This window comes from Podarcis liolepis (genome assembly GCF_965112155.1).
Source record: "Podarcis liolepis genome assembly, chromosome: 8".
In the NCBI taxonomy this organism is placed as follows: Eukaryota; Metazoa; Chordata; class Lepidosauria; order Squamata; family Lacertidae; genus Podarcis; species Podarcis liolepis.
In genome coordinates, this window is record NC_139560.1 from 476,962 (window position 1) to 503,396 (window position 26,435).

The 26,435-nt window shown below is 55.1% G+C and overlaps 1 protein-coding gene across 1 annotated transcript; it reads right to left on the bottom strand.

The window, feature by feature from the left end:
- Nucleotides 1-1,595: 1,595 nt before the first annotated feature.
- PARP10 (poly(ADP-ribose) polymerase family member 10) lies at nucleotides 1,596-26,298 on the bottom strand. Its single transcript, XM_083516568.1, has 10 exons — nucleotides 26,115-26,298; nucleotides 23,246-23,491; nucleotides 22,880-23,125; nucleotides 19,042-19,895; nucleotides 16,714-16,926; nucleotides 15,829-15,949; nucleotides 13,319-14,278; nucleotides 13,035-13,174; nucleotides 11,706-11,880; nucleotides 1,596-2,210 (listed from the first exon to the last, which is right to left on the bottom strand). Exons 1-10 carry the CDS (start codon nucleotides 26,275-26,277, stop codon nucleotides 1,909-1,911), a joined length of 3,420 nt encoding a protein of 1,139 aa, XP_083372694.1. The 5' UTR covers nucleotides 26,278-26,298; the 3' UTR covers nucleotides 1,596-1,908.
- Between the last annotated feature and the right edge of the window lie 137 nt (nucleotides 26,299-26,435).

Sequence of the window (26,435 nt, forward strand, 5' to 3'; positions counted from 1 at the left end):
CTGCAAGCAGGATTCAAACACAGAGCCCCCTCGCATCCTGTGGCTTCTGATCTCCCTCTGAAAGCATCCAAGTTGGCGGCCATCACTCGTCTCCTGGGAGGGCAAGTTCCCTGGTTTGAGTTCTTCTGTTGAAACTCTGCAGTGAATGGGAAAAGCTTTCTCCGTTTCCGTGGTCTCTGTCTGAGGCCAAGCAGAGCAAGGAGGAGCCCCTTCCCTGGTCAGATTATGCTCCCGGAAAACCAAAATTGATGAGGAACAGTTGAGGGAGTTGGGGGTGTTTTTTAGCCTGAAGAAGAAGAGGGCGAGGAGATGGAGATAGTTGTTTTCTTTTGTTCTGGAATGTTACGGAAATTACGGGGGGGCATATTTAAAGTTGTTAAATGTTACAAATATTGTGCATAAATGTATCCTTTTGACTTGACAGCTCAGGGAAGTTACCTAGTTTTAAAAATCACATAAAACCAACTCCTTTGCCAGTTTCCTTCATTCCACCGCCAATTTGCTTCATTGGCCAAGGACTTGGAAACCACTCGGTCCCCGCCATAATCCCTCAAGTGGGAGGAAGGGACTCATAGGTGTCAATCTCTGGGCAAAGGCACCCCTCCGGACTTGCCCAGGTGGCAGACTAGGCAAACCCAAGTTCTCTTGTCCCTTTGCAGCAGCTGCTTAGAATGTACTTCCCAAGACATATCCTGAATCCGCCGGTTGCCCCAACACATTCCTCCGATGTTCATCATGTATAACCCGCCCCTTTTCTGATGTAGCAATGATGCTTTGCAAACTGTATTCTGGGATATGGTGGGAAAGTTTTAAAAGTCCTTGTCACCCCATCCTCAGGGTTCAAATTTCCTCTTTGAACCTGTTGCGCAATAAACTTTGGTTCACAGCTATATGCTCCGGTTGGTGGCTAGACTCCTTCTTTATTCCGCAGGGACCCACGGTCTCTGCCCGACCAGCTGGGGGACTGAGCAGCCTCGCACCTAGATTTTTCCATAACAGGAGGGAAGGACTCGAACCCATGGCTTCAAATGACAAGAAAGGAGATCCTGACTGAACGTCTGAAAGGCCTTTTCTGAGGACAAGAGCTGCTCAGCAGTGGAGACTCTCCTTCCTTGGAGGTTTCTAAAGAGAGATGGGCTGGCCATCCGTCAGGGATAATCGAGCTGCAATTCCTGCATTGCAGGGGGCTGGACTAGATGGCCCTTGGGGTCCCTTTGAGCTCCACAGTTCTCCGATTCCTCTCCCCTCCAGGCTACTCTCAGGCTGCAGGACAGAGGGAAGCCAGATCCAAAGGCTGGAACAAGACTCGAAGAAGAGAGGCCATGCGCCAAAGTGCCGAAGTTGTCTGCAGGGCGCTGGGCTTCTTGGGGGACAGGCACAGTCTGGGGCAAAGGCACAGAGGCAGCCCATCTCCACTGCCCCCCAGCGCCACCCAAGCTGCCCTTGTCTGGCCACTGCAGGATAATGCCCAGAACCTGCAGAGACTGAGACTCTCCCAGCCAGGCTGGTCTCTGCTGCTCTTGCCAAGCCAAGGAGCAAAGGAAGAGGGGGCACCCCCCAAATAAAACACCCCCCAAGCAAGACAGGCCCTGCTCTGACTTTTCCTTGTGTGCCTTTTAATGCATGGCTTCTCCATCCTTCAAACCACCCCCAAAGTGATGCCCCAAGAAGGCGGCAGCAGAATCAGCAGCCCCCCCCCCCCACAAAAAGAGGTAATATGTTGAAAGCAGGGTCCGTAGCAGATCCAGTCTGAACCAAGGCTGGTGCCCAGTGGAGTCTCGCTGGCTCTGCCCCCTCAGGAAGGCCCAAATCAGACAGCCTGGCCACGGGCATCCTTGCCCACCCCCTGCTCAGTTTCGCCTGGCAGCCCTGGGGGAGAGGGGAACAGCAGGCCCCCCCTTGCCCCCCTCAGGGCTGCTTGGACCAGCGGCAGGTGATGAGGTGCTGAGGATACGCCTGAGTGTCGTTGAAGATGACAAAGACGCCTGGGTTGCTGAGGTTGTCCACGGTGCTGTCGTAGCGCCGCGGCACGGCGTCCCCTTCCCGCAGAGGCGGTGCCCGCATGCTCGGGTTGCCCAGCGCATAGTCCCCGGTCAGCGTCCGCGTCACAAAGATGTACTTGTTGCCGTCGCTGCTAGAGGGGGAGTACATCTCCTGCACGGAAACGACGGCCTTGACGGCAAAGTAGACCCCGTGGCCGTAGCGTGTGGCTGGAGGGACAAAGAGGAAGGGAGAGGGGGCTAGGGTCAGGAAATGGGACGCAGGCAGTGTAGGACCCCTTGGCTCTTCCTGAGGTCTCCCCCAGCCCCAAAGCACCTCCTGCAAGCCTGCCTAATCCCTGCTAGGCTTGGGGAATTATAGAGCAGCAGGCAAGGACCTCCAGTTCCCCATGTGTCCACCTGGGGGCTCTGCTCAGAACAATTCTCCAAGGAGGGACAAGCCTTGCTGTTTTCCAAAGCATGGCTGGTGAAGAAACCGCACCTGATGGGTCAGTCCAAAAGCCTGTTGGATCAGTCCAAAAGTCACCAGGACAGTAGTGTTCTCACATGCCCCTTATAGGGAACCTTCCAGCAGGATCCGTGCCCAAGAGGAACGTTTCCCTCCTGTGGTTCCCAGCAAGCATTGCTGCCTCCAGCCGTGGAGACAGAGCATATCCGTCTGGCTAGCAGCCATTGCGAGCCCCTCCTCTGTGAATCTGTCAAACCCTCTTGCAATGCCACACTTTAAAAGCTAAACCTTCTGTTTATTATTTACCATATTTTTCGCTGTCAGAGCTGCTTGAAGATCCTAGCTCACAGAGGATCACGCTAGCCAGCGATCATTAAGTAAAAGTCTTTATTGAGTTACAGTTTCCATTCTCACGCTGCTGCGCGCAACTCTACGTCTAGTAGCTAGATCGGCGAAGCTCCGTCTGAGTCTCCGCCCCGTGTGCACCAACTTAATATCCTAGCCCGGCTCCACCTTTTCCGCCTGACTGTCCTCCTCTGGGTCCCTCTACCCCCCGGGGTCTCTTCCTTCCGGGATTCTTCTGACGCTGACCCCCCGGACCCTCCTGTCTCCTTGCGCCGGGCTTTAGGACCTGGCTCCCTTTCCGGGCTGCTTACTGCGCCACCTTCCTCTGCATTTGAACTTGGCGCGCGCGCCCAACCTTCCACTTTCCGCTTAACCGTTTCTTCGCTCCCCGATGGAGGTGTGGCCACTCCTGACTCGTGCCCTCCCTCCTGTGGTGAGCTGCCAGCGCTTGCCCCCTGGCTCCTTTCCTCTTCCCTGCTCTCTGGCGGTGACGCTGGTCCCGATTTCCAACTGCTCTCCTCTGAGTCCCCTCTGGCTCTATCTTCCTGGGGTGCCCCCCTAGCCTCCCCCCTTGCCCTGGCCACTGGTGCTCCTTTCTGTGAATCCTCTGATTCACTGGAAAGACTCGGAGATCTCGGGTCGTCGTCATCACTCATCTTTTCTTCTGCCTCCTCCCCTTCGCTCTCTGTTTCCTCCCTTGCCCTTGCCTCTGCTCCTAAACCCCTGACATCCATCCCCCCCTCGAAGCCCCCCATTCCCCCCTCCCCTCCTTCCGGTGCTGGAGCTGGGTGCTGCTGTTGCAAAGGGACGAACGTCGGATATCGTTCGCTTCCCGTGGCGGGTCTCCATCTGAAGTCTCCCGGGTCTTCCTCCCTGCTCTCGTCGACGACGGTCACCTCCGCTTCCATCTCTGTGCCGCCGTGCTCGAAACCAGGGTCGTCCCCGAAAATGTCCATGTCCGTCTCTCCCTCACTTCCTCCTGGCGGCGTTGCTCGTCCTGAGCATTCCAGCCACTTTCTGCGGAACTGCTCCTCTGGCCTATCGTCCCACCAATACGAGGGTTCTGATGCAGATCCCGAGGGTGACCCCTCCGGGGAACGGACGACTCGTGTCGGGTCCTCGTCCGAGTCGAACCCCCGGAACGTGCTGGCCGAAAGCGTGGGCGTGAAAAGCCAGTCGTCGAAAAAGTCTGCTGGCATAGGTCTATGTGGGAAGAGGGCATGAAACTCGTCTTTGAGCAGAGGTTCGTCCAAGGCGTAGCCCGGCACCCAGCTGTTCGCACTGGCCGGGGTGCCCTCCTTGGCGAGAAAGTATTCTACCCCCTCTTCCCCCCATCTGGAGTCCAAAATCTCCGTGACTTCGTTGATGCGCTCCTTCTGTGCCACTCCCGCGTGCCCTGTTCTGTCTCTGACCGGACTCGGCGCCGTTCCGGGTTCCTGGAACCTGTGCGGTGCCTTGTAGGGAGTGAGCACCGATCTGTGGAATACCGGATGCATTCTGGAACCCTCCGGAAGCGCCAGTCTGAAAGCTACCGGGTTGACCTGCTCTTCGACTTGGTAGGGCCCCAGTTGTTTATGCCCTAGTTTCTTCTTGGCCAACGACCTGGCCGGCACTGCGTGGGCTGCTAACCAGACCCAGTCTCCCACGTGGAGCTCTTCGCCAACCCTTCTGTGTTTGTCCGCTTGTACCTTGTATGCGTGCTTGGCCAGCTCCAGGTGGCGCCTCAGCTGATCGTGGACTTCCTGCAGCTCCGACGCGAACGCATCTGCTGTCTGCTGCTCCCCCTCCCCCATTCTTTCCAGTCCCGGGAAGGTTCTGGGGTGCCTCCCGTTGTTGGCGAAGAACGGCGTGACCCCCGTGGAGACGTGTTTCGTGTTGTTGTAGGCGAACTCGGCAAGCGGCAGGTAATCCACCCACGTCGCAGGCTGTTGATTTGCATAACATCTCAGGTACTGCTGCATGATGGCATTGACCCGCTCCGCTTGCCCGTTGGTCTGCGGGTGTCTCGCCGACGCCAGGTTGATCTTGACGTTCAGGAAGCCCATCAGCTTCTGCCAGAAATTCGAGATGAACTGCCGCCCCCGGTCGGACAGAATAGACCGTGGCAGACCGTGAACCTTGAACACGTGGTCTATGAACAGTTTGGCGGTTTGCTCCGCCGTGGCCACCTTAGCACACGGAATGAAATGTGCCATCTTGGAAAACAGGTCCACCACCACCAGCACTGCCGTCTTGCCCCTCGAGCTGGGCAGATCCGTGACAAAGTCCAGGGCCACCCTTTCCCAAGGTTCGAACGGGGTTTGCAGCAGTTCCAACAGTCCGGCCGGTGGTCTGTGCACTGGCTTGGCCCTCTGGCAGGTGTCACACCTCGCCACGTAGTCTGCGACCTCCCCTCTCATTCCAGGCCACCAGAAATCCCTGGCTACTAATTCCACCGTCTTCTCCTTGCCAAAGTGCCCGGCAGTGGGCGCGTCGTGCAGCTGCTGCAGCACCTTGGCGCGAAGGTCGTCTCCCGGCACGTAGATGGCCCCTTTACGGATGAGCAAACCATCTCGTAGCTGGAAACCGTCGGCCGCTGCCTTGCCCCTTTGCACCTCTGCCATCTTTGCTTGCGCGAAGGAGTCATCCTGCAACGCTCGTCGCACCGCCTCCAGGTCCACGGTTGCCGCGGCGCACGCCCACACTGTTGGTGCGAAGATGTGCATGGCGGCTGCTGGCGTTGCGTCCTCCAGATACTGCGGCTTACGGGAGAGAGCGTCCGCCATGATGTTGGTGTCCCCCGGGACATACTCTATGCGGAAGTCGAAGTTCGCAAAGAACTCAGCCCAACGTATCTGCCTCTGGTTTAGGAACTGTGCCGTGCGCCAGTGCTCCAGATTCTTGTGGTCCGTGCAAACCTGCACCGTGTGCTTGGCGCCGATCAGGAACTGCCTCCACGCTTTGAACGCTGCATGAATGGCCAGCAACTCCCTGTCCCAGATGGTGTAGTTCTGCTCGGACTTGCTGAGCTTCCTGGAGTAAAACGCTCCCGGTCGCCACACCCCCTGCGGGTCCTTTTGCAGCAGGACCGCCCCCACGGCTCTGTCCGAGGCGTCTGTCTCCACCCTCATCGGCCTGCTGGGGTTGACGTGAAGCAGCTGCTCTTCCGACGCGAAGAGACGCTTGAGTGCCTGAAAGGACTGCTCCGCCTGCTCCGTCCAAACGAACTTCTTTTTCTTGGAGCTAAGCGTGTCTGTGATGGCCGCTGTCTGCATAGCGAAGCCCTTGATAAACTTGCGATAGAAGTTCGCAAAGCCGACAAACCGTTGGACCTCTTTCCGGTTGCGTGGACTCTTCCAATCCAATACCGCTCGAACCTTGGCGCTGTCCATGGCGAGCCCCTTGTCAGACAACTTGTAGCCCAGAAAATCCACCTCCGTCACGTCAAATTGGCACTTCTCCAGCTTGGCGTAGAGCCTATGTTGCTTTAGCCTGCTCAGCACTTCCTTGACGTGTCCGTCATGCTCCTGCTGCGATTCCGAAAAGATCAGGATGTCATCTAAGAAACAGACGCACGTCTTGTAGAGAAGTCCCGCCAACACGTGATGCATGAAAGCTTGAAAAACGTGGGAGCCATTTTGCAATCCAAAAGGCATAACTCTATATTCGTAGGTACCCAGTGGCGTGAACATGGCCGTCTTCCACTCATCTCCCTCCCGCATGCGAATGAGGTTGTACGCCCCTAGCAGGTCTAACTTGGTGAACACTTTTCCCTTCCGCACCTTCGCCAGGAGGTCGTCGATTCGGGGCATGGGAAAGTCCGATGGCTTGGTCCCATTGTTTAAAATGCGATAGTCCACTACCAGTCTTTTTGGGGGCGTGTCTCGCTTTTTAACAAAGAATACAGGACTGCCCCCCGCTGCCTTGGACTCTCGGATGAAACCGCGCTCCAAATTATGATCTATGAACTCTTTGAGTTCCTGCAGTTCGTCCTCTGACATGGAATACAGTTTCCCTTTAGGCAGCGCCGCCCCCGGCAGCAGGTCAATTTTGCAGTCATATGGTCTGTGAGGGGGTAGCCTGTCTGCCTCCTTCTCGCAGAAAACTTCCAAAAATTCTGCGTACTTGTGGGGAATCGCTTGCAGCGTGCCTAGCAGCAGCTGTGACTCCTCTTCCTCTCCTTCCTGCCGGGGCACGATGCAGTGTTCAGCACAAAAGGAAGAGCCGAAGATCAGCTGCCTCTGGTACCAAGCCAGCGTTGGGCTGTGCTTGTCCAGCCAACTCATTCCCAATACAATGGGCGTATCCGATAGTTGAGTGACATTGAAGCTGATGATTTCTTTGTGATTCCCAAGTCGCATCGCCATCGGTGGCGTCTGCTTCACCACTTGCCCCCCTAGCAACTCCCTGCCATCCACCGTGACAACCTGCAGGGGCAGTGTGGCCGGCAGCAACTGTATAGCGTGTTTGTCGACAAAGTCCTGCCCTATAAAGTCCGCATTGCTGCCCGAGTCAACTGTGATTGGCACGTCCATGGTGATTCCATTGGGCAGCTGGAGAGATGCGGTGAGCCTCACTACTGGTTTGGGCGGGAGGGGATTCACGGGCTGTAAAATCTCTGGGGACTGCGTCACTAACACGTCTGGCTGGGCCCCAGGGCCTCTTCCTCCAGCCAGACTGCGTCGTTTCCCTGCTGTGGTCCTCCTTGCTGCGTTGCTGCAGTCACCATTGCTGAGGCTGCAGTGAGCTTGTGGAGCCTCTGGGGACACTCTTTCGCCATATGCCCTGGCTCCTCACAGACGTAACACTTCCTGTTCCCTCTAGGAGGCTTCGCTTTCACTGCTGCCGGTGCTAGGGCTCTGGTTGCTGACTGAGCCCTTGCACCCCCAACCTCCATAGGTTCCGCTCCTCCTCCTGGCGGAGGCGTGGATTGCGCACGCGCTGCTTCTCTGGGAAGGAAGGAGGAGCCCCTGGCTGGTTCGCGCCCTCCACGCCCTTCGTCCCTGCTCCACGGACGTTCTTCCAGCCGCACCCCCACTGCCAGTGCCCTCTGAACGACCTCCTGGGTGGTCCGGGGTCTCTCCCCCCTCGCGATCTCATCTTTAATCGAGTTGTGCAGCCCCTCCCAAAAGAGGTCTCTTACAGGGGCCGAATCTCTGTCCCATTCCAGGGCACTGACCAAAGCGAAAAAGCGGGCATGGTACTGCCTCACGCTGGCCCTCCCTTGCCTTAGTCCATGCACCTCCTTCCGGGCAAGATCCACGTCAATGCTTGATAAAAAACACCCATCCATCGCTTTAATAAAGGCATCCGCATTTTGGAGCGCCGGATCCTTATCTCTCCATAAATTGCGCAGCCATGCTTTAGCATCCCCATGCAAATGGGACATGATGAATCCCACTTTCTCTTGCTCATCTCTAAAGTCTTTATTCAGCAGTTGCAGTGCGCACAGTACGTCTGCTCTAAAGTTGGGATACTGTTGCAGGTTCCCATCGAAGTGAGAGACCAGACCGCCTGTTCGTCTCGCCAACCCAATTCCCTCCTGCCTGGGTGTCTGCTTTGTCAGCACGTCTAACCTGACCTGGAGATCCCTGCAGGCGGCAGCTGCCTCCTCCTCTCTCTTCCTGGATGCGAGAGCCTCGGCATTCAGTTGTGACACTGCTTTTCTGAGTTCCTCTATCTGCTGCTCAGCCGTCATGTCGTCTGCCGTTCGTGAGCTCGCTAGTAGGCACCTGCTTCTCTCCCCTCCTCGAGGCTGTAGATGCCCACAATCAAGAGACGGAGCTTACTGTCAGAGCTGCTTGAAGATCCTAGCTCACAGAGGATCACGCTAGCCAGCGATCATTAAGTAAAAGTCTTTATTGAGTTACAGTTTCCATTCTCACGCTGCTGCGCGCAACTCTACGTCTAGTAGCTAGATCGGCGAAGCTCCGTCTGAGTCTCCGCCCCGTGTGCACCAACTTAATATCCTAGCCCGGCTCCACCTTTTCCGCCTGACTGTCCTCCTCTGGGTCCCTCTACCCCCCGGGGTCTCTTCCTTCCGGGATTCTTCTGACGCTGACCCCCCGGACCCTCCTGTCTCCTTGCGCCGGGCTTTAGGACCTGGCTCCCTTTCCGGGCTGCTTACTGCGCCACCTTCCTCTGCATTTGAACTTGGCGCGCGCGCCCAACCTTCCACTTTCCGCTTAACCGTTTCTTCGCTCCCCGATGGAGGTGTGGCCACTCCTGACTCGTGCCCTCCCTCCTGTGGTGAGCTGCCAGCGCTTGCCCCCTGGCTCCTTTCCTCTTCCCTGCTCTCTGGCGGTGACGCTGGTCCCGATTTCCAACTGCTCTCCTCTGAGTCCCCTCTGGCTCTATCTTCCTGGGGTGCCCCCCTAGCCTCCCCCCTTGCCCTGGCCACTGGTGCTCCTTTCTGTGAATCCTCTGATTCACTGGAAAGACTCAGAGATCTCGGGTCGTCGTCATCACTCATCTTTTCTTCTGCCTCCTCCCCTTCGCTCTCTGTTTCCTCCCTTGCCCTTGCCTCTGCTCCTAAACCCCTGACATTCGCTCTATAAGATGCACCCAGTTTTTAGAGGAGGAAAGCAAGAAAAGCCAGCAAGAGCAGCCGACACACTCACTCGGCGCGGCTCTTTAGAGATAGAGTGGCTCTTGCTGGCTTTTCCGGGAGGTGGGAGAAGGGACTGACGGGCTGCTCTCCGTCCCTTCTCCCACCTCCCGGAAAAGTCAGAGCAAGCTGTGCAGCTCTCCCTCTTGCTGTGCTGGCTTCTGGGATAGCTGCGCAGTCTGCATTCGCTCCATAAGAAGCACACACATTTCCCCTTTTTTTTAAGGAGGGAAAAAGTGTGTCTTATGGAGCAAAAAATACAGTACTTAGTTTATTTCTTACATTTATAGACCATGTTTTTTTTACCAAGGATCTCAAGGGGGTTTGAATGGTTCTTCTTCTTCTCCCCACCTCATCCTCCTCGGTTAGGCTAAGACAGGAGTCGGCAAACTACAGACCACGGACCACATCCGGCCCAATTGCCCTCAGGATCTGGCCGGCGGACAATCTGTGGATTGGCGATTCTGTTTGTTTGCAGCGCCATTTTTTTCTGGCCCCATTCCCCCACACACACACACCGCAGTGCCTCCTCCCTCCCTCCTCCTGGCTTCTCCCCGCCCTGCGTAGTGGAGGAAGGGGGCTGCGCTGAGCTGGCTGAGCACCATTTTGGGCAGCACCTCTCTGGAGCCAGACAGCAATTTCGGGCCACTCATCCCGCCGCTGCCGCCACCAGCCTCTGCTGCTCGCAAGAAGAAGAAGAAGAAGAGTTTGGATTTGATATCCCGCTTTATCACTCCCCTAAGGAGTCTCAAAGCGGCTCACATTCTCCTTTCCCTTCCTCCCCCACAACAAACACTCTGTGAGGTGAGTGGGGCTGAGAGGCTTCAGAGAAGTGTGACTGGCCCAAGGTCACCCAGCAGCTGCATGTGGAGGAGCGGAGACGCGAACCCGGTTCCCCAGATTACAAGACTACCGCTCTTAACCACTACACCACACTGGCTCTGTAGTTAGTGCAGTGCAGCGCCTCTCCCAACCGCAGCTCCTGTGCCTGCCCTTGCGAGCGGCAGAGGCTGGCGGTGGGGAGACAAGCGGCCCAAAAGCAGCCCTCGTATGGGCAGGCACAGGCGCCGCGGTTGGGAGAGCACAGCGCCGACGGCAGCAGCATAGGGAGGCAGGGGGAGGGGAGGGGCTGGGGGAGAGAGAGAAGCTTCCTCCGCCTCACACGCGCGCGGTCTAGCCCACCACAAGGTCATTAGGATATACCGTATTTTTCACTCTACAGGACGCACTTTTCCCCTCCAAAAAATGAAGGGGAAATGTGTGTGCATCCTATGGAGCGAATGCAGGCTCCTTGGCTTCAGCGAAAGCAACGTGAAGTCTCCGGAGCACAGCGCGAGTTCCCGCTGCTCTCCGAAGGCTTCGGGTTCCTTTTGCTGAAGCCGGGAGAGCAAGACTCTCTTGGCATCAGCAGAGAGGGAGAGCTGCGCAGCACCCCTTCAGCCAAGCGGGAGGGGCGCTGAGCAGAGAGGGGGAGTTTTTTTTCCTTGTTCTCCCCCTCTAAAACAAGGTACGTCCTATGGTCAGGTGCGTCCTATAGAGCAAAAAATACGGTAGTTCCATTCCACCTTAAAAGGGACAGGCGTGACTATTGTGTGTCACGTGCCCGTTTACATTTCCAGCACAGCGCTTTCCGGGAACTTCCGTTTGTATATACCTTTTGCACTGCTGCTGTTTTGCTGGAGATGAAGGGAAGCAGACATGTTTTCCTCTGTTCCTGAACTATGCTGAATAAAATGTTGTACATTATGCTTGCACATCTCTCTGTCCGCCTCTTCTGCTGTGAGAAGATTTACACACTCTGCTTTCAGACCATGAACAGGTCTCTAAATGTATCTGAGGCTCATGTCGTTGACTGATGCTGTTCCAAGGGAGACCAGCTGCCGGCCGGTGGCTGGAGCCAGCTGGGGGCCTGCCTGATGCCCCCAAAAAAGTTTAGTGACCCCTGGGCTAAGAGATGGTGACTGGCCCAAGGTGACCCAGGGAGCTTCACGGCTGAGTGGGGATTCGAACTCTGCTCTCCCAGGTCCTAGTCCGACACTCTAGGCAAGGTGTTCATTTCTAGGCAGGGGCAAGTGCCCAGGGAGGTCCGAAGGAGAGTAGAGAATCATAGAATTGTAGAGTTATAGAGTTGGAAGGGACCATGAGGGTCATCTAGTCCAACCCCCTGCAAGGCAGGAATCTTTTGCCCCTTGCCCACGACTCTCAGATTTTTTTTGCCCAATGTTGGGGCCCAAACTCTGGAAGCTGCTAGATCTGGGGCCCTTGTGGTAGCCCTCCTGGGTGCTCCAGCCTCCCCCAATACAGCCCCTCCCCACCCCTGGCTCACCGTTCTTTCCGCAGAAGCTGCGGTTGAAGCCGTGCAGGCAGATCTCGCGGCTGGACTCCTCCGTGGTGCCGTGGAAGAGGAGGCGCTCCACATCCCGGCGCCTGCAAACGTTCAGCAGGGCCACCTTCTTCAGCTGGTACTGCTGGTAGAGAAGAGGGTGCAGCAGCTTCTCCACCTGCCGGGCACGGAAGGAAAAGGAGGGACTATGAAGGCAGCGGTGGTGCAGTGGTTAGAGTGCCTGATGAGGACCTGGGCCAGACCTCAGCCACGAAGCTCACTCTTTGTGCCAGGCTTTGGAGAAACGCAGCCATTCTCATAGTGAAGGTGCTCCCAATTAAGCTTCCCTCCTACTCCTACCCCCCCCCAAATTATCTCCATCACTTCCCCCTTCTTGCAACCTGATCTCACAGCCACTGAGCCTTCTGCGTAGCAACCTTATCAGCACTCCTGGGAGAGAGAGGCTGGACACTTCCTAGCGAAGGGGAATCAGTTCTCTCTCTTCCTCTTCCTCTTCTGCTTCTCCTAGCTGTTCCCCACTCAGTTCTGCCCAGCTGTTGTTTTCCAAGCTATGCCCCTCTGCAAGCCAGTTCTCTAAATCTATGCTGCTCCACCGTTCCTGGGCAGCATCAGGATCCTGGTCAGGAGCAGGAAGAGGGGGAGGTTCCCACCGTTCCGCATCAGAGCTGTAATCCTCAGTTGGGTCTCTGACAATTTGTGACCCTGCACCAACTCACTGCTGCCCAGTCTGCTTGCTAGTTAAGGCATCATGAACACCCAAAAAAGATTGAAAGGTCGGTCAAACAACCGTGTCAGCCCCCCCCCCACTGTATCCAATTCTGGGTACCGAATTTTAAGGAGGACGTTGACAAGCTGGAAGGTGTGCAGAGGAGGGCAACCAAGATGATCAAGGATCTGGAAACCAGGCCTGATGAGGAACGGTTGAAGGAGCTGGGTAGGCTTAGCCTGGAAAAGAGGAGACTTTGAGGAGGTAGGAGAGCCATCTTCAAATGTCTCAGGGGCTGTCGCAGGGAAGAGGGAACATGCTTATCTTCTCCTGCTCTGGACGGTAAGACTCAAACCCATGGCTTAAACTGACAAGAAATGAGATTCCCACTAAACAGACAGAAAAACTTTCTCACAGTAAGAGCTGTTCAGCAGAGGAACAGAACGAGAGATGGGGGACTCTCCTTCCTTGGAGGTTTCAAAGCAGAGGTTATTTGTCGGGTCAAGCTTCTTGCCAGTCTTATTCCAGCACGGGCACCACGCTGGCTCCCCTCGCTCCGCAGCAGGGTGCCCCTGGCTGTCCCAGAGCAGTGCCCGCCCCAATACCTTGACGATGCGGATCTTGTTGTGCATCTCCTCCAGGGTGTCGTAGAAATGGCGCACCGTCTCCCGGAACTCCTCTGTTCCCTCCACAAGCTGCACCAGCCTCGCCTCCCCGTCATCCAGCCCCACAGGGACAGAAGGACCTGCAGAGGGGGGCACTGCCCGTCAGGAGGAGGGCATGGGCTCGGAGGGGCCCTCCCCCCACGCCACGGCCGCTCTTGGGCCAAGAGGCAGCCCATGCAGCCCTGGAGGGGAAGACCACGCCCGAAGGGGGTGGCAGAGCCTACCTGGGAGACGGCCAATGGGCACAGTGCGGGCACTGCCCAGATCGTACTCTTCCATGCGCTCGAAGTCGATGGCGAAGGGGCGGCCGTCAAAGAAGACGTCCAGGCGCTTGAGCCCCCGACCCCACGCCTGCTCCAGAAGGGCGCTGGCCTGCGCCGAGTATGGGGCGGAAGACCCCTGGAGGTCCCAGTGCACCCAGCAGGCATCGCCAGGGTCCCCCACGGCCTCCGTGCGCAGCAGCCGGGTGAGCAGCAGCGCCAGGTCCCGCGTGGCGGCCACGGGGTAGTCGGCAAAGCCTCGCACCACGGCCACCTCCCCGTCCAGCGAGATGCGCACGGCATGCTTGCGCTCCAGGTGCGCCAGGTAGGCCAGGCAGGGCGGCGCCAGGGAGCGCAGGGCGGTGTGAGGCACCCTCTCCTCCCGCAGCTGGGCCCGCAGGGCGGCCTGCAGCTCCCGCGCCAGGGGGGCCGCGTCCTCCTCCGCCCCCAGGAAGACGGCCACCTGGGCCGAGTCGGCCGCCTGCCTGGCATCCTCCAGGGAGATGCTGAGAGCCGAGAGGAGGGTGGCGTCGGCGCTGGGCGCCTGCTCCTGCGCCCAGCTGGTGAGGGAGAGCTCCATGGCGCGGCGCAGCTCCTCCTCCTCACGCCGGGCGCTGTCCATCGACTGCTGGATGGCCAGCAGCAGCTGAGCCTCCTCTTCCTCCTCGGCCACGCTGCTCCGCAGGGACAGGGGTCCTTCCTCCAGCGCCCCCTCCTCCTCCTCCGCCGTGGCATCAGTGCCCTCCGCCCTGGCAGCTGCAGGGGCCGTCTCTGCCCCCTGCGAGGGCCGCTCGGGGTCAGTGTACAGGTCCTCCTGCTCTTCCTCCTCCACCGTGACGTTCTCCAAGGACCAGGACCCCCGTCCGGCAGCTGGGGAAGCCCCCCGGGGAGGCTGGAGGGCAGCCAGCAGGCCCTTGATCTCTTCTGCGGAGGGAGAGGAGGCTGTCAGGGGGCAGAACGGGAATGGGGAGGGGGGCTTGCTGCCCTGGCAGCCCGGCAAGTACACCCATGCTCCCGCCCAGCTAGAGGGGCTCCCCAAGCCGGCCTCTCTGAACAGGGGCCTTCGAGGGAGGAGGCACGGAGGAAACCCCCATCTTAGAAATTTAATTATACCCCGCCCTTCCCGGTTCAAAAACCGGGCTCAGGGCAGCTAACAACAAATTTAAAACACTTAATTATAGAAGCAGCATAAAATACAGTATAAAAACATGAATAACAATAAAAATAAAAAATCAATCAGATAATCCCCAGGGCTAGCTGGCTGAATTGGTCCTACTTAGGCCAGCGAGGAGACCAGGGGAGAATTAGCTGTGGGGTCTCAGAGTGGGTGATCTTCATAAAAAGGGGAGGGTGAGGGAAGGAAGGGGAATAAAAGATTAGGCTGAATTCAAATCAAAGGCCAGGTGGAATAGCTCTGTCTTACAGACCCGACAGAAGGAGGTTAAATCCTGCAGGGCCCTGGTCTCCTGGGACAGAGCATGCCACCAGGTCGGAGCCACCACTGAGAAGGCCCTGGCGGAGGATAGTCTGGCTTCCTTAGGGCCCGGGACCTCTAAACTATGGTTATTCCTAGACCTTAAGGTCCTCTGCGGGGCAGACCGGGTGAGGTGGTCCCATAAATACCAGTTGGAAGTAGAGCTGGAAGGGGTCTTCAGGGCCAGCCCAACCCCCTGCAATGCAGGAATCCGAATAGTGATTTTATGATTTATTCCTCTGGGGCTCTGGCAGGGTGGATAAAAATCAATGACTTAAAATAAGAATAATAATCGGATTTTTAAAAATTTAAATGAGATTCTTTAAATTTAAATTGGATTTTTAAAACAAAATGCTTTCAGAAGAACAATCTTTCTAAAGCTAGTTTTCTATTTAAGTTACATTACAGTCCAAAGGCTGTTCATCAGGAAATAAGGGTTTGTTTTAAGTTTTTCATGTGTGCTAAAACTCAGTCTCAGTTTTCTGTTAAAAAAATTGTTTAACCACATCAGTTGACAAACATGGATACATACGCTAGAACGTTATTGCTTTAGTTAAATAAATTGTTTAAATTGTTATTAAGGAAATCGTTATTTTTCTCCTTCCAATAAAGTCCAGAAGAAAAATTGTCCAAATATAAACAGTTAACTTATTAAACCTCACAACAATTTCATAATTATCTGTCTTTGTATTTCTAAGAGTATAACCAAATCAGAAATTTTTGATATAACTGTAAAAACTACTCTGAAAATTTATTATTCCAAAAATGAAACCTTCTCCTGGTTGTAAAGATTAAGATCATACTAGCAAGAATGAGTCTTTCTGTAAAAAAAGTGATTTAAAGCAAGTCTTACTTTGGGGATGGGGGAGGGACATCTCCAGAGCCCCTCCCAGGGGCAAGAAAGGGCAGGAAGCTCAACCCCCCCCCCCATCATGCCAGCCCCACAGCGCCTCTCTCCTCTCCGTCCCCAGGCAGGCAGGAGAAGGGGGCAGGATCTTACCCAGGTTGGCGTCACTCGGCTCACCAGCTGCGCCCACTGGGGCTCCCAGCCGCTCCTGCCCATGGGGGGCATCTCGTGGGCAGCTCACCGCCAGCGGCTCCTGAGACGTCTCCAGTTCGTGCTGGGGAGAAATTGGGGGAAAGAAAGTCAGAGGCGTTTGCAGAGTCAAGCCGGGTCTGGTCTGGTTTCGGGGGGGGGGGGGCTGGACACCCTTCCAACTGTACAAGTCTATGATTCTATGCACCGTACCAGAAAATAAAAGGCACATAGCTGCTGCTGCTGCTGCTGCTGCTGCTGCTGCTGCTGCTGCTTCTTCTTCTTCTTCTTCTTCTTCTTCTTCTTCTTCTTCTTATTATTATTATTATTATTATTATTATTACTACTACTACTACTATTATATTTATACCCCAGCCATGAAAGTAAAGTAAACCATGGAAGTATAAAGGGAAAAGGGAGAGGTGCTGGAAACCCCCCTTCAGCTGGAATATGGTTTCACCCCCAGGGAAAATTGTTGTTGTTGTTTGTTAAATTTACACACCAGCTTACATCCAAAATTCACAAGGCGGTTTAAGACATAAGAACATAAAGTGCAGAATGTAATAATACAAAAAAAATCTGCCCCCCCCCCAGGTGCACTTAGAAGGCCACAGACTGTTTAACAACCAAAGGCCTGGGAAAAGAGGGAGAGTTTTGTCTGGCACCTAGTGGAGGCAGCAGGTGAGCTTCCCCAGGGAGTCCCATCAAAGGGGGGCCACTGCAGAAAGGGCCCCACCACTAAGCCGCTTGGCCTTCACATTCATGGGGGGTGTCTCCTTCCCGCTTTCCTCCTGAGCTCCCCTTTTCCAGGGCACCCTCCCTCTCCCCAAAAAGTGCACCTGAACCCACCTGCGTCTCTGGGGGGCTCCAGCGGACCCTCTCCAGGCCGATGGTGCAACGAAAGCGCCTCTCCAGTTCCTGCAGCGTCTCCTGGCCCCGTTTCTCCAGCAGGAAGCGGCTGATGCCCGGCAGCTCCAGCCTCACCGTCTGGGTGTGGATGGCGCTGAGCAGACTCTGCAGGAGCTCAGCTGCCGCCTGGCAGGCTCTGGCCTCCCCACTCAGCTGCACAGCAGGAGGAGAGCAGAGGCAACTGAGACACTGGAATTCCCCAAAGGTCCAGCTCAAAGCAGATCGCTAGAATCACAACAGCGCCACAGAACAAGAAGCGTGGCAATCGCCAGCCAGTTCAGTCACATCTTGCACAGGGGCCACGCTCCGGGAGGGGCGCACATATGGAAAAACACATACAGTGGAACCTTGGTTCTTGAACTTAATCCATTCTGGAAGTCCGTTTGACTCCCAAAACCGTTTGAAAATCAAGGCGCAACTTCCAATTGGCTGCAGGAGTTCCTGCACTCAAGCGGAAGCTGCGTCAGACGTTTGGCTTCCGAAAAACATTCGAAAACCGGAACACTTACTTCCGGGTTTTTGGCATTCAAGAACCAAGGTACAATTGTACTCAAATTGCATCCTTGGGGAAAAACAAAAGCCATGCATGAGTTGCAAAAAAGCGCTTTAAAGCTCTCTGTCTTGCTGGCCGCTCAACACATTGGCTCTGGAAAACTAGGGATGCTCAGAAGCCCTGCCCGATCTTGTGAGGGCAGCTCAGAATGGGTGTGCCCCAGACAGCCTGGCCCCCTCCCCAAGCAAGGCGGGGAGAGCTCAGAAGCTGTTTCTGCACCAGGTTTTTCCAGCGCGAAAAGAGCTTCTAATCTCTCTGTCTTGCTCGTATTTTACTCGCAGGATCTCAACTAGGTACGTTTGAAATCACACAGGTTAGGATGCAATGGCACTGGAGTCTCAAAAGCGAGCAAAAAAATTCATCAAAAGCATCAATACAATTCAGGAGTCACCGTAATTCAGAATAATTGGAAAGGGCTTCTGAGTGCCAGATGACATCCTCTCTCTGGGAAGCAGAAGACACATCGCCTTTCCTGCCAGGGACTCCCCTGAGAAGGCGCTCGGTGTTCTCCCCCTCCCCGTTTTATCCCCACAGCAGCTCTGTGGGGCTATGACAGGCTGAAGGCACCCATCTCTCTGTCCAGGCACCAAGGGGGAGGGGATCGTGGCCTCCTGCACCCAACCTTCGGGGGCTCAGAAGCACCCCAAAGGCAGCCAGCCAGGCACAAACCTGTCTCACCCAGGCTGCACCCTCCCCCCAGGCCACAGAGCCCTCCAGCCCCAATGATCTGGGGCAGAGTGGGCTGCAGAAAGCCAGATGGAGGAGGAGGGGACCAACCCTGACCTGGCTGGGGGGCCCAGAGAAGGGAGGGGCGCTGGGAGGACGGTGCCCAGGCCCCACAACAGACATCCTGGGGCAGTGGGAGGGGGTGGGGATTGAAAAAAGAGGGGGGGCACGGAGGCAGCATGACGTGGCAGCTGCATTTCCCTCTTGGGGGTCCCTCCCCACTCTGCAGTTCTATGGCTCTGGGGGTCTGCCCTGCTGGGGACATCATCATCATCATTTTTCATCATTTTTCAATTTGTATACCGTCTTTCTGTCTTACAATACTCAAGGCGGTTTACAAGCTGAAGAAACAAAAAATGTACATCTTATAACAATCTAATGCAATGCAAAAATGTGATAGTGAAACTTTAAAATAGGCAAACTACATCAAAAAAGTAACATTCAACAATAATTACAATAATATTAAATAATAATAACATATAAAACATATACCGTATTTTTCACTCCATAAGATGCACCTGACCATAAGGAGCACCTAGTTTTTAGAGGGGGGATGCAAGGGAAAAAAATTCTTTAAAGGGAGCGCTGAGCAGAGGCTGTATGCATCCCAGGCTCTGCTCAGCGCTCCCTTTCACGAGCCGCACGGAGCGTGTGTGCGGCGCTTGCAGGCTTTTCCCCGAGGAGGGAGGAGGGCAGCAAGAGCCGCACACACGCTCCATGGGGCTCTTTAAAGGGAGCGCTGAGCAGAGCCTCCCGCCTGCATTCGCTCCATAAGACACACACACATTTCCCCTTACTTTTTAGGAGGGGGAAAGTGCGTCTGATAGAGTGAAAAATGTGGTAATAACATATGAAAGTTAAACAGAAATCCACTCAACAGTTACAATAAATAATTTCTAAACTATAATCAATAAAACAACGGCAAGCCAATACAATACAAACTGAGAAGCAGGACCCTCAGCCCCTGGCAGCCCCAGCCCCCCTCTTACCCGCAAGCCTGTGACGTCGTCTCCTTCCAGGGGCAGGAGGGTGACGCTGCCCATGCCCGCCAGCACCTCCTGGTAGTACCTCTGCAGGTAGCGCAGGGCGCCCGGCTCCATGGCCACCAGGGCCTCGTCGGGCATGCTCTCCTGCAGCCAGGCCGCCAGCCGCGCCCGGTTCTCGGCCTCCATCCCGGCCAGGGTCAGGCCCTCCAGCCGCTCCCCGCCCTCCTCCAGGCGCACCAGGCAGCAGGGGAGCGTCTCCTGCAGCTGGGCCCAGCGGGGGGAGGCCAGGGCCGGCAGGTGCCTCTCCGCCAAGGGCAGGGCAAAGTGGCCCAGGGAGGCGCCCAGCAGCTCAGTGGCCAGCCGGGCCGTCTCGGGCCTCAGGGCCGCCACCAGCACCTCGTCCGCAGCGGGGAGGAAGCAGGCGCCCAGCCCCCGCTCGGCCAGCCGCTCCGCCAGGCAATGCTGCACATCCTCCTGCCGAAGGAAGTCCAGGACCCAGGCGGAGAAGGGCAGGCGCTCGGGGGTCACGTTCTGCAGGACCCCCTGGATGTGCTCCAGCAGCCACTTTTGGCGCAGCGGGTCGCCCCCTGAAACGCGCAGGCCGGCTTCGTCCAGGGCGATCACGCATTCCGGGTCAGGGGCGGTCAGCTCCCGGAGCACCAGGTCCACCTGCAGCAGCTGCCGGGGGAAGGCTTCCGGGAGGGGCAGGAGGGCGAAGGGGGTCCCTGAGTCCCCCGGAGGGGCTCCGTCCACCTCAGCCCCTTCTTGCTCTGGGGGCTCCAGGAAGTCGTAGTGGGGGGAGACAGCCAAGCTGTGGTCCTGGAGGCGGTGGGTCTTCTGCAGCACATTCTCCACCACTGCAAGGGAAGAGGGAGAGGAGAAGGGCGGGTGAAGTGCCATCACCACGACTGCGGGCAAACTCCAAAGACGGAGCCACAGAATCACCAAACGGTAGGGGTGGAAGGGGTCCGAGGGTCAGCCAGCTCCACCCCCTGCAATGCAGGACTCTCAAGCACCGGGCAGGGGGCCGTGGAGGTTGGAAAGAAAGGGATCTGGAGATGAAAGAGGTTGAGGATATGTTTTGTCATATGCGGTGGACTTTACCTAAATGGGTAAAGGGTTTGGGAAACGATATATAATGAATTGAGAAAAACAGTATCCTTTTTGTTGGGGATAATTCAGAGGGAAATTCCCAGTTATCAGAAAAGACTTTTTAGGTACACTACTACTGCAGCCCATATTCTGTTAGCCCAAAAATGGAAAACGAGAGAGGTCTCAGCCAAAGAAGAACAGCAACTTAAGTTGACAGAATATGCACAGAATATGCACTTAACATATACAGGTGAAACTCAAAAAATTAGAATATTGTGGAAAAGTTCATTTATTTCAGTAATTCAACTTAAAAGGTAAAACTAATATGAGATAGACTCATGATATGCAAAGCGAGATATATCAAGCCTTAATTTGTTATAATTGTGATGTTTATGGCGTACAGTTGATGAAAACCCAAAATTAACAATCTCAGAAAATTAGAATATTAAATGAAATCAGCAAAATGAGGACTGTAAATAGAGCAATACTGGACCTCTGAGAAGTAGAAACAAGCACAGTAATCCCATGGGCATTGAACCAGGTTTTGGTACTTTTGGCAGTGTGGGCAGGTGCCACAGTCTTGTGGGAAAATGAAGTCAGCATCCCCATAAAGCTCATCTGCGGAAGGAAGCATGAAGTGCTCCAAAATCTCCTGGTAGACGGTTGCTTTGACCCTGGACTTAATGAAGCACAGTGGACCAACACCAGCTGATGACATGGCTCCCCAAATCAACACAGACTGTGGAAACTTCACACTGGACTTCAAGCACCGGGCATTGTGTGCCTCCCCATTCTTCCTCCAGACTCTGGGTCCTTGGTTTCCAGATGAGATGCAAAAGCTGCTCTCATCAGAAAAGAGATTTGGGGAGCCATGTCATCAGCTGGTGTTGATCCACTGTGCTTCATTAAGTCCAGGGTCAACACAGCCATCTACCAGATTTTGGAGCACTTCATGCTTCCTTCCGCAGACGAGCTTTATGGGGATGCTGACTTCATTTTCCCGCAGGACCTTGGCACCTGCCCACAATAATCCATGGGATTACTGTGTTTGATTGGCCAGCAAACTCGCCTGACCTGAACCCCATAGAGAATCTATGGGGCAATGGCAAGAGAAAGATGAGAGACATGAGACCGAGCAATGCAGAAGAGCTGAAGGCTGCTATTGAAGCATCCTGGTCTTTCATAACACCTCAGGAGTGCCACAGGCTGATATCATCCATGCCACACCGCACTGAGGCAGTAATTGATGCAAAAGGGGCCCAAACCAAGCACTGAGTACATATGCATGCTTCTACTTCTCAGAGGTGCAATATTGCTCTATTTGCAGTCCTTGTTTTGTTGATTTCATTTAATATTCTAATTTTCTGAGATTGTTAATCTGAGGTTTTCATCAGCTGTACGAAATAATCATCACAATTATAACAAATAAAGGCTTGACATATCTCGCTTTGCATGTCATGAGTCACTCTCATATATTAGTTTCACCTTTTAAGTTGAATTACTGAAATAAATGAACTTTTCCACGATATTCTAATTTTCCGAGTTTCACCTGTAGAATAAGAGAACCAGAAAAATGCACGCCTAAAGAAGACTGGAAAATGTTTACTGAGTACATGGGTGAAAATTGCGTTCATTTAAAAATGCTGGTAGCATTAAGATAAATTCAACTGTGTAAATAAGTTTTGATGGATGTAACAATGGATTACTGAATGGTTTAGTTCATGTAAAATATGCCGGGATGTGTGGTATGTAAAATGAACCACGGAAAGAGAAGGGAAGTCACTGATTTAAGATTGTTTAAATGAACATTTTGAAATGTAAATCAGAAAATTTAATAACAATTATATAAATGAAAAAAAGAACAGAAAGAAAGGGATCTGGTCATTGCAAACACCAGACCAAACGGTAGCAATGTTGATGAACCCCCCTGCCGTGCGTGAAGCCTGGGGGGCAGCGCCCCCCACTGCTCTCCCTCAAAAGCCCCCACCTCTTGCGGTCAAGGTCAGCCGTCTCCTGCCGGAAGCCAGCGCAGGAGGGACACCAGAAGGACTAGGCTGACTTGACTCAGACTATTGCAGTGCGCTCAACGTGGGGCTACCTTTGAAGGTGACCCGGAAACTACAACTAATCCAAAATGTGGCAGCTAGACTGGTGACTTGGAAGTGGCTGCCGAGACCACATAACACTGGTCCTGAAAGATCTGCATTGGCTCCCAGTACGTTTCCAAGCACAATTCAAAGTGTTGGTGCTGACCTTGAAAGCCCTAAACAGCCTCGGCCCAGTATACCTGAAGGAGCGTCTCCACCCCCATCATTCTGCCTGGACACTGAGGTACAACTCCGAGGGCCTTCTGGCGGTTCCCTTGCTGCGAGAAGTGAGGTTACAGGGAACCAGGCAGAGGGCCTTCTTGGTGGTGGCGCCCTCCCTGTGGAACACCCTCCCGTCAGATGTCAAGGAAATAAACAACTGACATTTGAAGGCAGCCCTGTTCAGGAAAGTTTTTAATGTGTGACATTTTGATTTATTTTTAATCTTTGTTGGAAGCCACCCAGATAAATTATTATTATTATTATTACTATTATTATTATTATTATTATTACTATTATTATTATTGAGTCCCATCAGGTCTGGCTGCCTGAATTTTTAACACTGCCCCCCCACCCACTCAGGTTGACAGAGGATGCCAGCAACACCCCCTGGCCTTCCTGGAGGAAGTGAATCTGTGGAGCATTCCAGACTCAGCCCTTACCTGCCGGGTTCTGGAAGGAGACGACAGCCACCGTGGCCCCCGCGAGCAGCCTGATGGCCCGCACTGGCCCCCCACCGCTGCGCTTGCTCTCAAAGTACAGCTCCAGCAGGTCCTGGCTGAGGGGGCTGGGGCGGGGGCCCTCCCCCCACTGCACCAACACGCTGTCCGTCTGCTCCACCCAGTCCAGCGCCAGGCGGGCCCCGTCCAGCGGCCGACTCTCCACATGCTCCGCCAAGGCCAGGAACTCTGTCAGGACGAGAGGGAGAGAAAGGAGACCGAGTGAAGAGGAAGAAGCCCAGAGGGAGGAAGAAGAGCCCCGCCCCCGGAAGACAGGAGGGAAGCAGGAGACACACAAGCCCCCCGTACCTGCGTTGCTGAGCGGACTGGGCAGCTGCACCAGGGCCTGATCCCCTCTGGGGCTGCGGAAGAGGGAGCAGTCGCCACTCTCGCAGTTCAACATCCTCTCCACATAAAGCTCCACCAGGTCCCGGCTGGTCTGGGGGTTCAGGCCTTGCAGGACCACCTTCCCATAATCCCGAGGGGCGGCCGGGTGCACCGTCAGGTGGGCGTCCTGCAGCTGGTGGTCCGTTCTGGAGAGGACCCGCTGGGCATCTGGATGGAGAGAGCAGGAGGCCAGAAGGTCACCTTGCAGAAGAGAAAGCGCCAAGCCAGCAGCCCAGGATCTCCATTCCTGGGGGGCCCAGAGGCTGGAGCGGCAGCAGCAGGCAGGGTGAACCTGCTGCCCCCAGGTGCCGCGGGACCCCCTTCACCCAGGCAGCACGGCCAACGGTCAGGGTGGGAGGGAGTTGCATTGGCACCTGGAGGGCACCACAGGTTGCCCGCTCACTCTGGGCTACAGCAACACCAGCGCAGCAAAGCACCCCTGGATTATCTGATTACAGTGGTGCCCCGCAAGACGAATGCCTCGCAAGAAGGAAAACCCGCTAGACGAAAGTGTTTTCCGTTTTTGAGCTGCTTCGCAAGACGATTTTCCCTATGGGCTTGCTTTGCAAGACGAAAACGTCTTGCAAGTGTTCCGATTTTTTTTCGCTCCCCCCCCCCTTTTTCTAAGCCGCTAATAGCCTTTTAGTCGCTAAGCCGCTAAGCCTTTAATAGCCGCTAATCTGCTAATAGCGCTAATCCGCTAAGCTGCTAATAGGGTTGCTTCGCAAGACGAAAAAACCACTAGACGAAGAGACTCACGGAACTGAGGCACCACTGTATCTCCCAGATCACATGCCAAGGGCCATGCCCCCCCCAGCCCTGCTTCCCATGGAGGCATCCACAGGGCCACTGTGGGAACACCAGGCTGGACGAGATGGGCCCAATCCAGCTGCAGGGCTCTTCTGGGGTGTAAAGGCCCACTTCCAGCTCCCCTTCCGGAAGGGGAGCTGCCCTGCTTCCCCCTCCCCTCCCCATGGCCGCTGTGAGGTCCTCCTCCAAGGGCCTTCTGGTGGTTCCCTCCCTGCGAGAAGTGAGGTTACAGGGAACCAGGCAGAGGGCCTTCTCGGTGGTGGCGCCTGCCCTGTGGAACACCCTCTCATCAGATGTCAAGGAATAATAATAATAATAATAATAATAATAATAATATTTACACCCTGCCCATCTGGCTGGGCTTCCCCAACCACTCTGGGCGGCTTACAACAAAATATTAAAATACAGCGATACATCAAACATTAAAAGCTTCCCTAAAGAGGGCTGCCTTCAGATGTCTTCTAAAAGCCTGGTGGTTGTTTGTCTCTTTGACATCTGGTGGGAGGGCGTTCCACAGGGCGGGTGCCACCACCAAGAAGGCGCTCTGCCTGGTTCCCTGTAACTTGGCTTCTCTCAGGGAGGGAACCGCCAGAAGGCGCTTGGTGCTGGACCTCGGTGTCAAGGCAGAATGATGGGGGTGGAGACGCTCCTTCAGATATACTGGAAATAAACAACTATCTGACTTTTAGAAGACATCTGAAGGCAGCCCTCTTTAGGGAAGCCTTTTAATGTTTTAATGTTTACTGTTCTGTTGGGAGCCAGCCAGAGTGGCTGGGGAAACCCAGCCAGACGGGCGGGGTATAAATAATAAATTGATGATGATGATGATGATGATGAGAGTTGCCTTTCTCCAACAGTAAGGCTGACAACAAGACCTCCCCCTGCCTCTTTTGTGCAATACAAATTTTATTCCATGTTTTCAGACCAAAAGAATTTCTCTGGTGTGGCTGTGGGAGACAAGCACTGTCTACAAAATGGGAGCAGCAGTCTCCAAGGAGAGGAACCGCAAAGGATGGCAGGAGTCTCCTGCCAGCCAGCCAAGCCTCTGCACCCCCGAGGTTCCCTTTGTTAATGGAGAAATCTGAGGGCTCCCTTGGACAAAAAACAAGGACACCAGCCAGGAATAGCAGAGCAAAACAGCAGCCAGTAGGCTTGGTCTTGATTGAAGACGGTTGTGACAGGACTCCCACCTGCCACCAGGTGGAACAAGATGGAAGCCCCAAACAACAGAGCCCCCACTTTTATTAGCTGCTAATCCCCATATTACACCCCCCAAACTACATCACTAATACATCATGGTTACATCATGAAAGGGGAGGTCTGGTGGCAGGAATCTGAGCATCCTGGACCCTGCCCCATGGTTCCCCTTGCCCTCCACCAAACACCCATCAAGTATCACAAGAGAGATATTTACATTTCCTTGTTTCCCAGCCAAGTTCATCCCACCCTTTTATCTCTGTCTGGGTTTGTTATTCCGTCTGGGTTTGTCTGGCCCTCAGGTATCAGGAGGCCAGGGATTATCCCTCAGGCAGAGGGGCTGCTGAGGAGCTGAGCTCACATGTCTATCTGAAGTTTTCCCAGGGAGCCAGTACACAGATACATTGATCAGTGAATTCTTACATTTGGTATTGTGCAGCAAAGGCCCTTTGAATAGACAGGAAGAAACTGTGATGAAGTGTTTTGTGGGGACAAATCACAAAAGTCACAAAAGTGATTGTGCTGATTCTGGTAGTGGGCTGCATGTGCATGATATCTGCTGGAGGGGCATCTTTCCCCCCCCCCCCAACCTATACATAAATTCCTGCAACCCCTTTCCATTTCCGGGGCGCACTTGGGCGAAAGCAGGCAGCCCCGCCCCCCTCTGCCAGGCCACCCCACGGGGGCGCGGGGGGCGCACTCGGACCCCCCCTTGATGTGCCAGGGGGCTCCTGCCTGCCCCCTCCCGCCCCTTGAGAAGCCCCCTGCCCGGCGGGCGACTCACCCTCTTCCCTCTGGAAGGTGAGCGTGGCGCGGGCGCCCCTCCGACGGCAGCTCTGCACGGCGCCCCCGCCCGAGCGCCGCCGGTTCTCGAAGTAGAGCACCAGCAGCTCGTCCGCCACGTCGCCGGGGACCCCGCGCACCTCCACCGACGCCGCCGCCGCCATCCCGGGAAGCGAAAGCGAAAGCGCCGCAGGAAGGGGCGGGGACGCGCGAGAGAGAGGGAGACCCGGAGCCCCGACGCCCCCCAGCGGACGCGCGCAGCCCCGACGGACTCGGCGCTCGGGATCCCCGCCGCGCAGGGCAAGAGGCGCCCGTCCCGCGC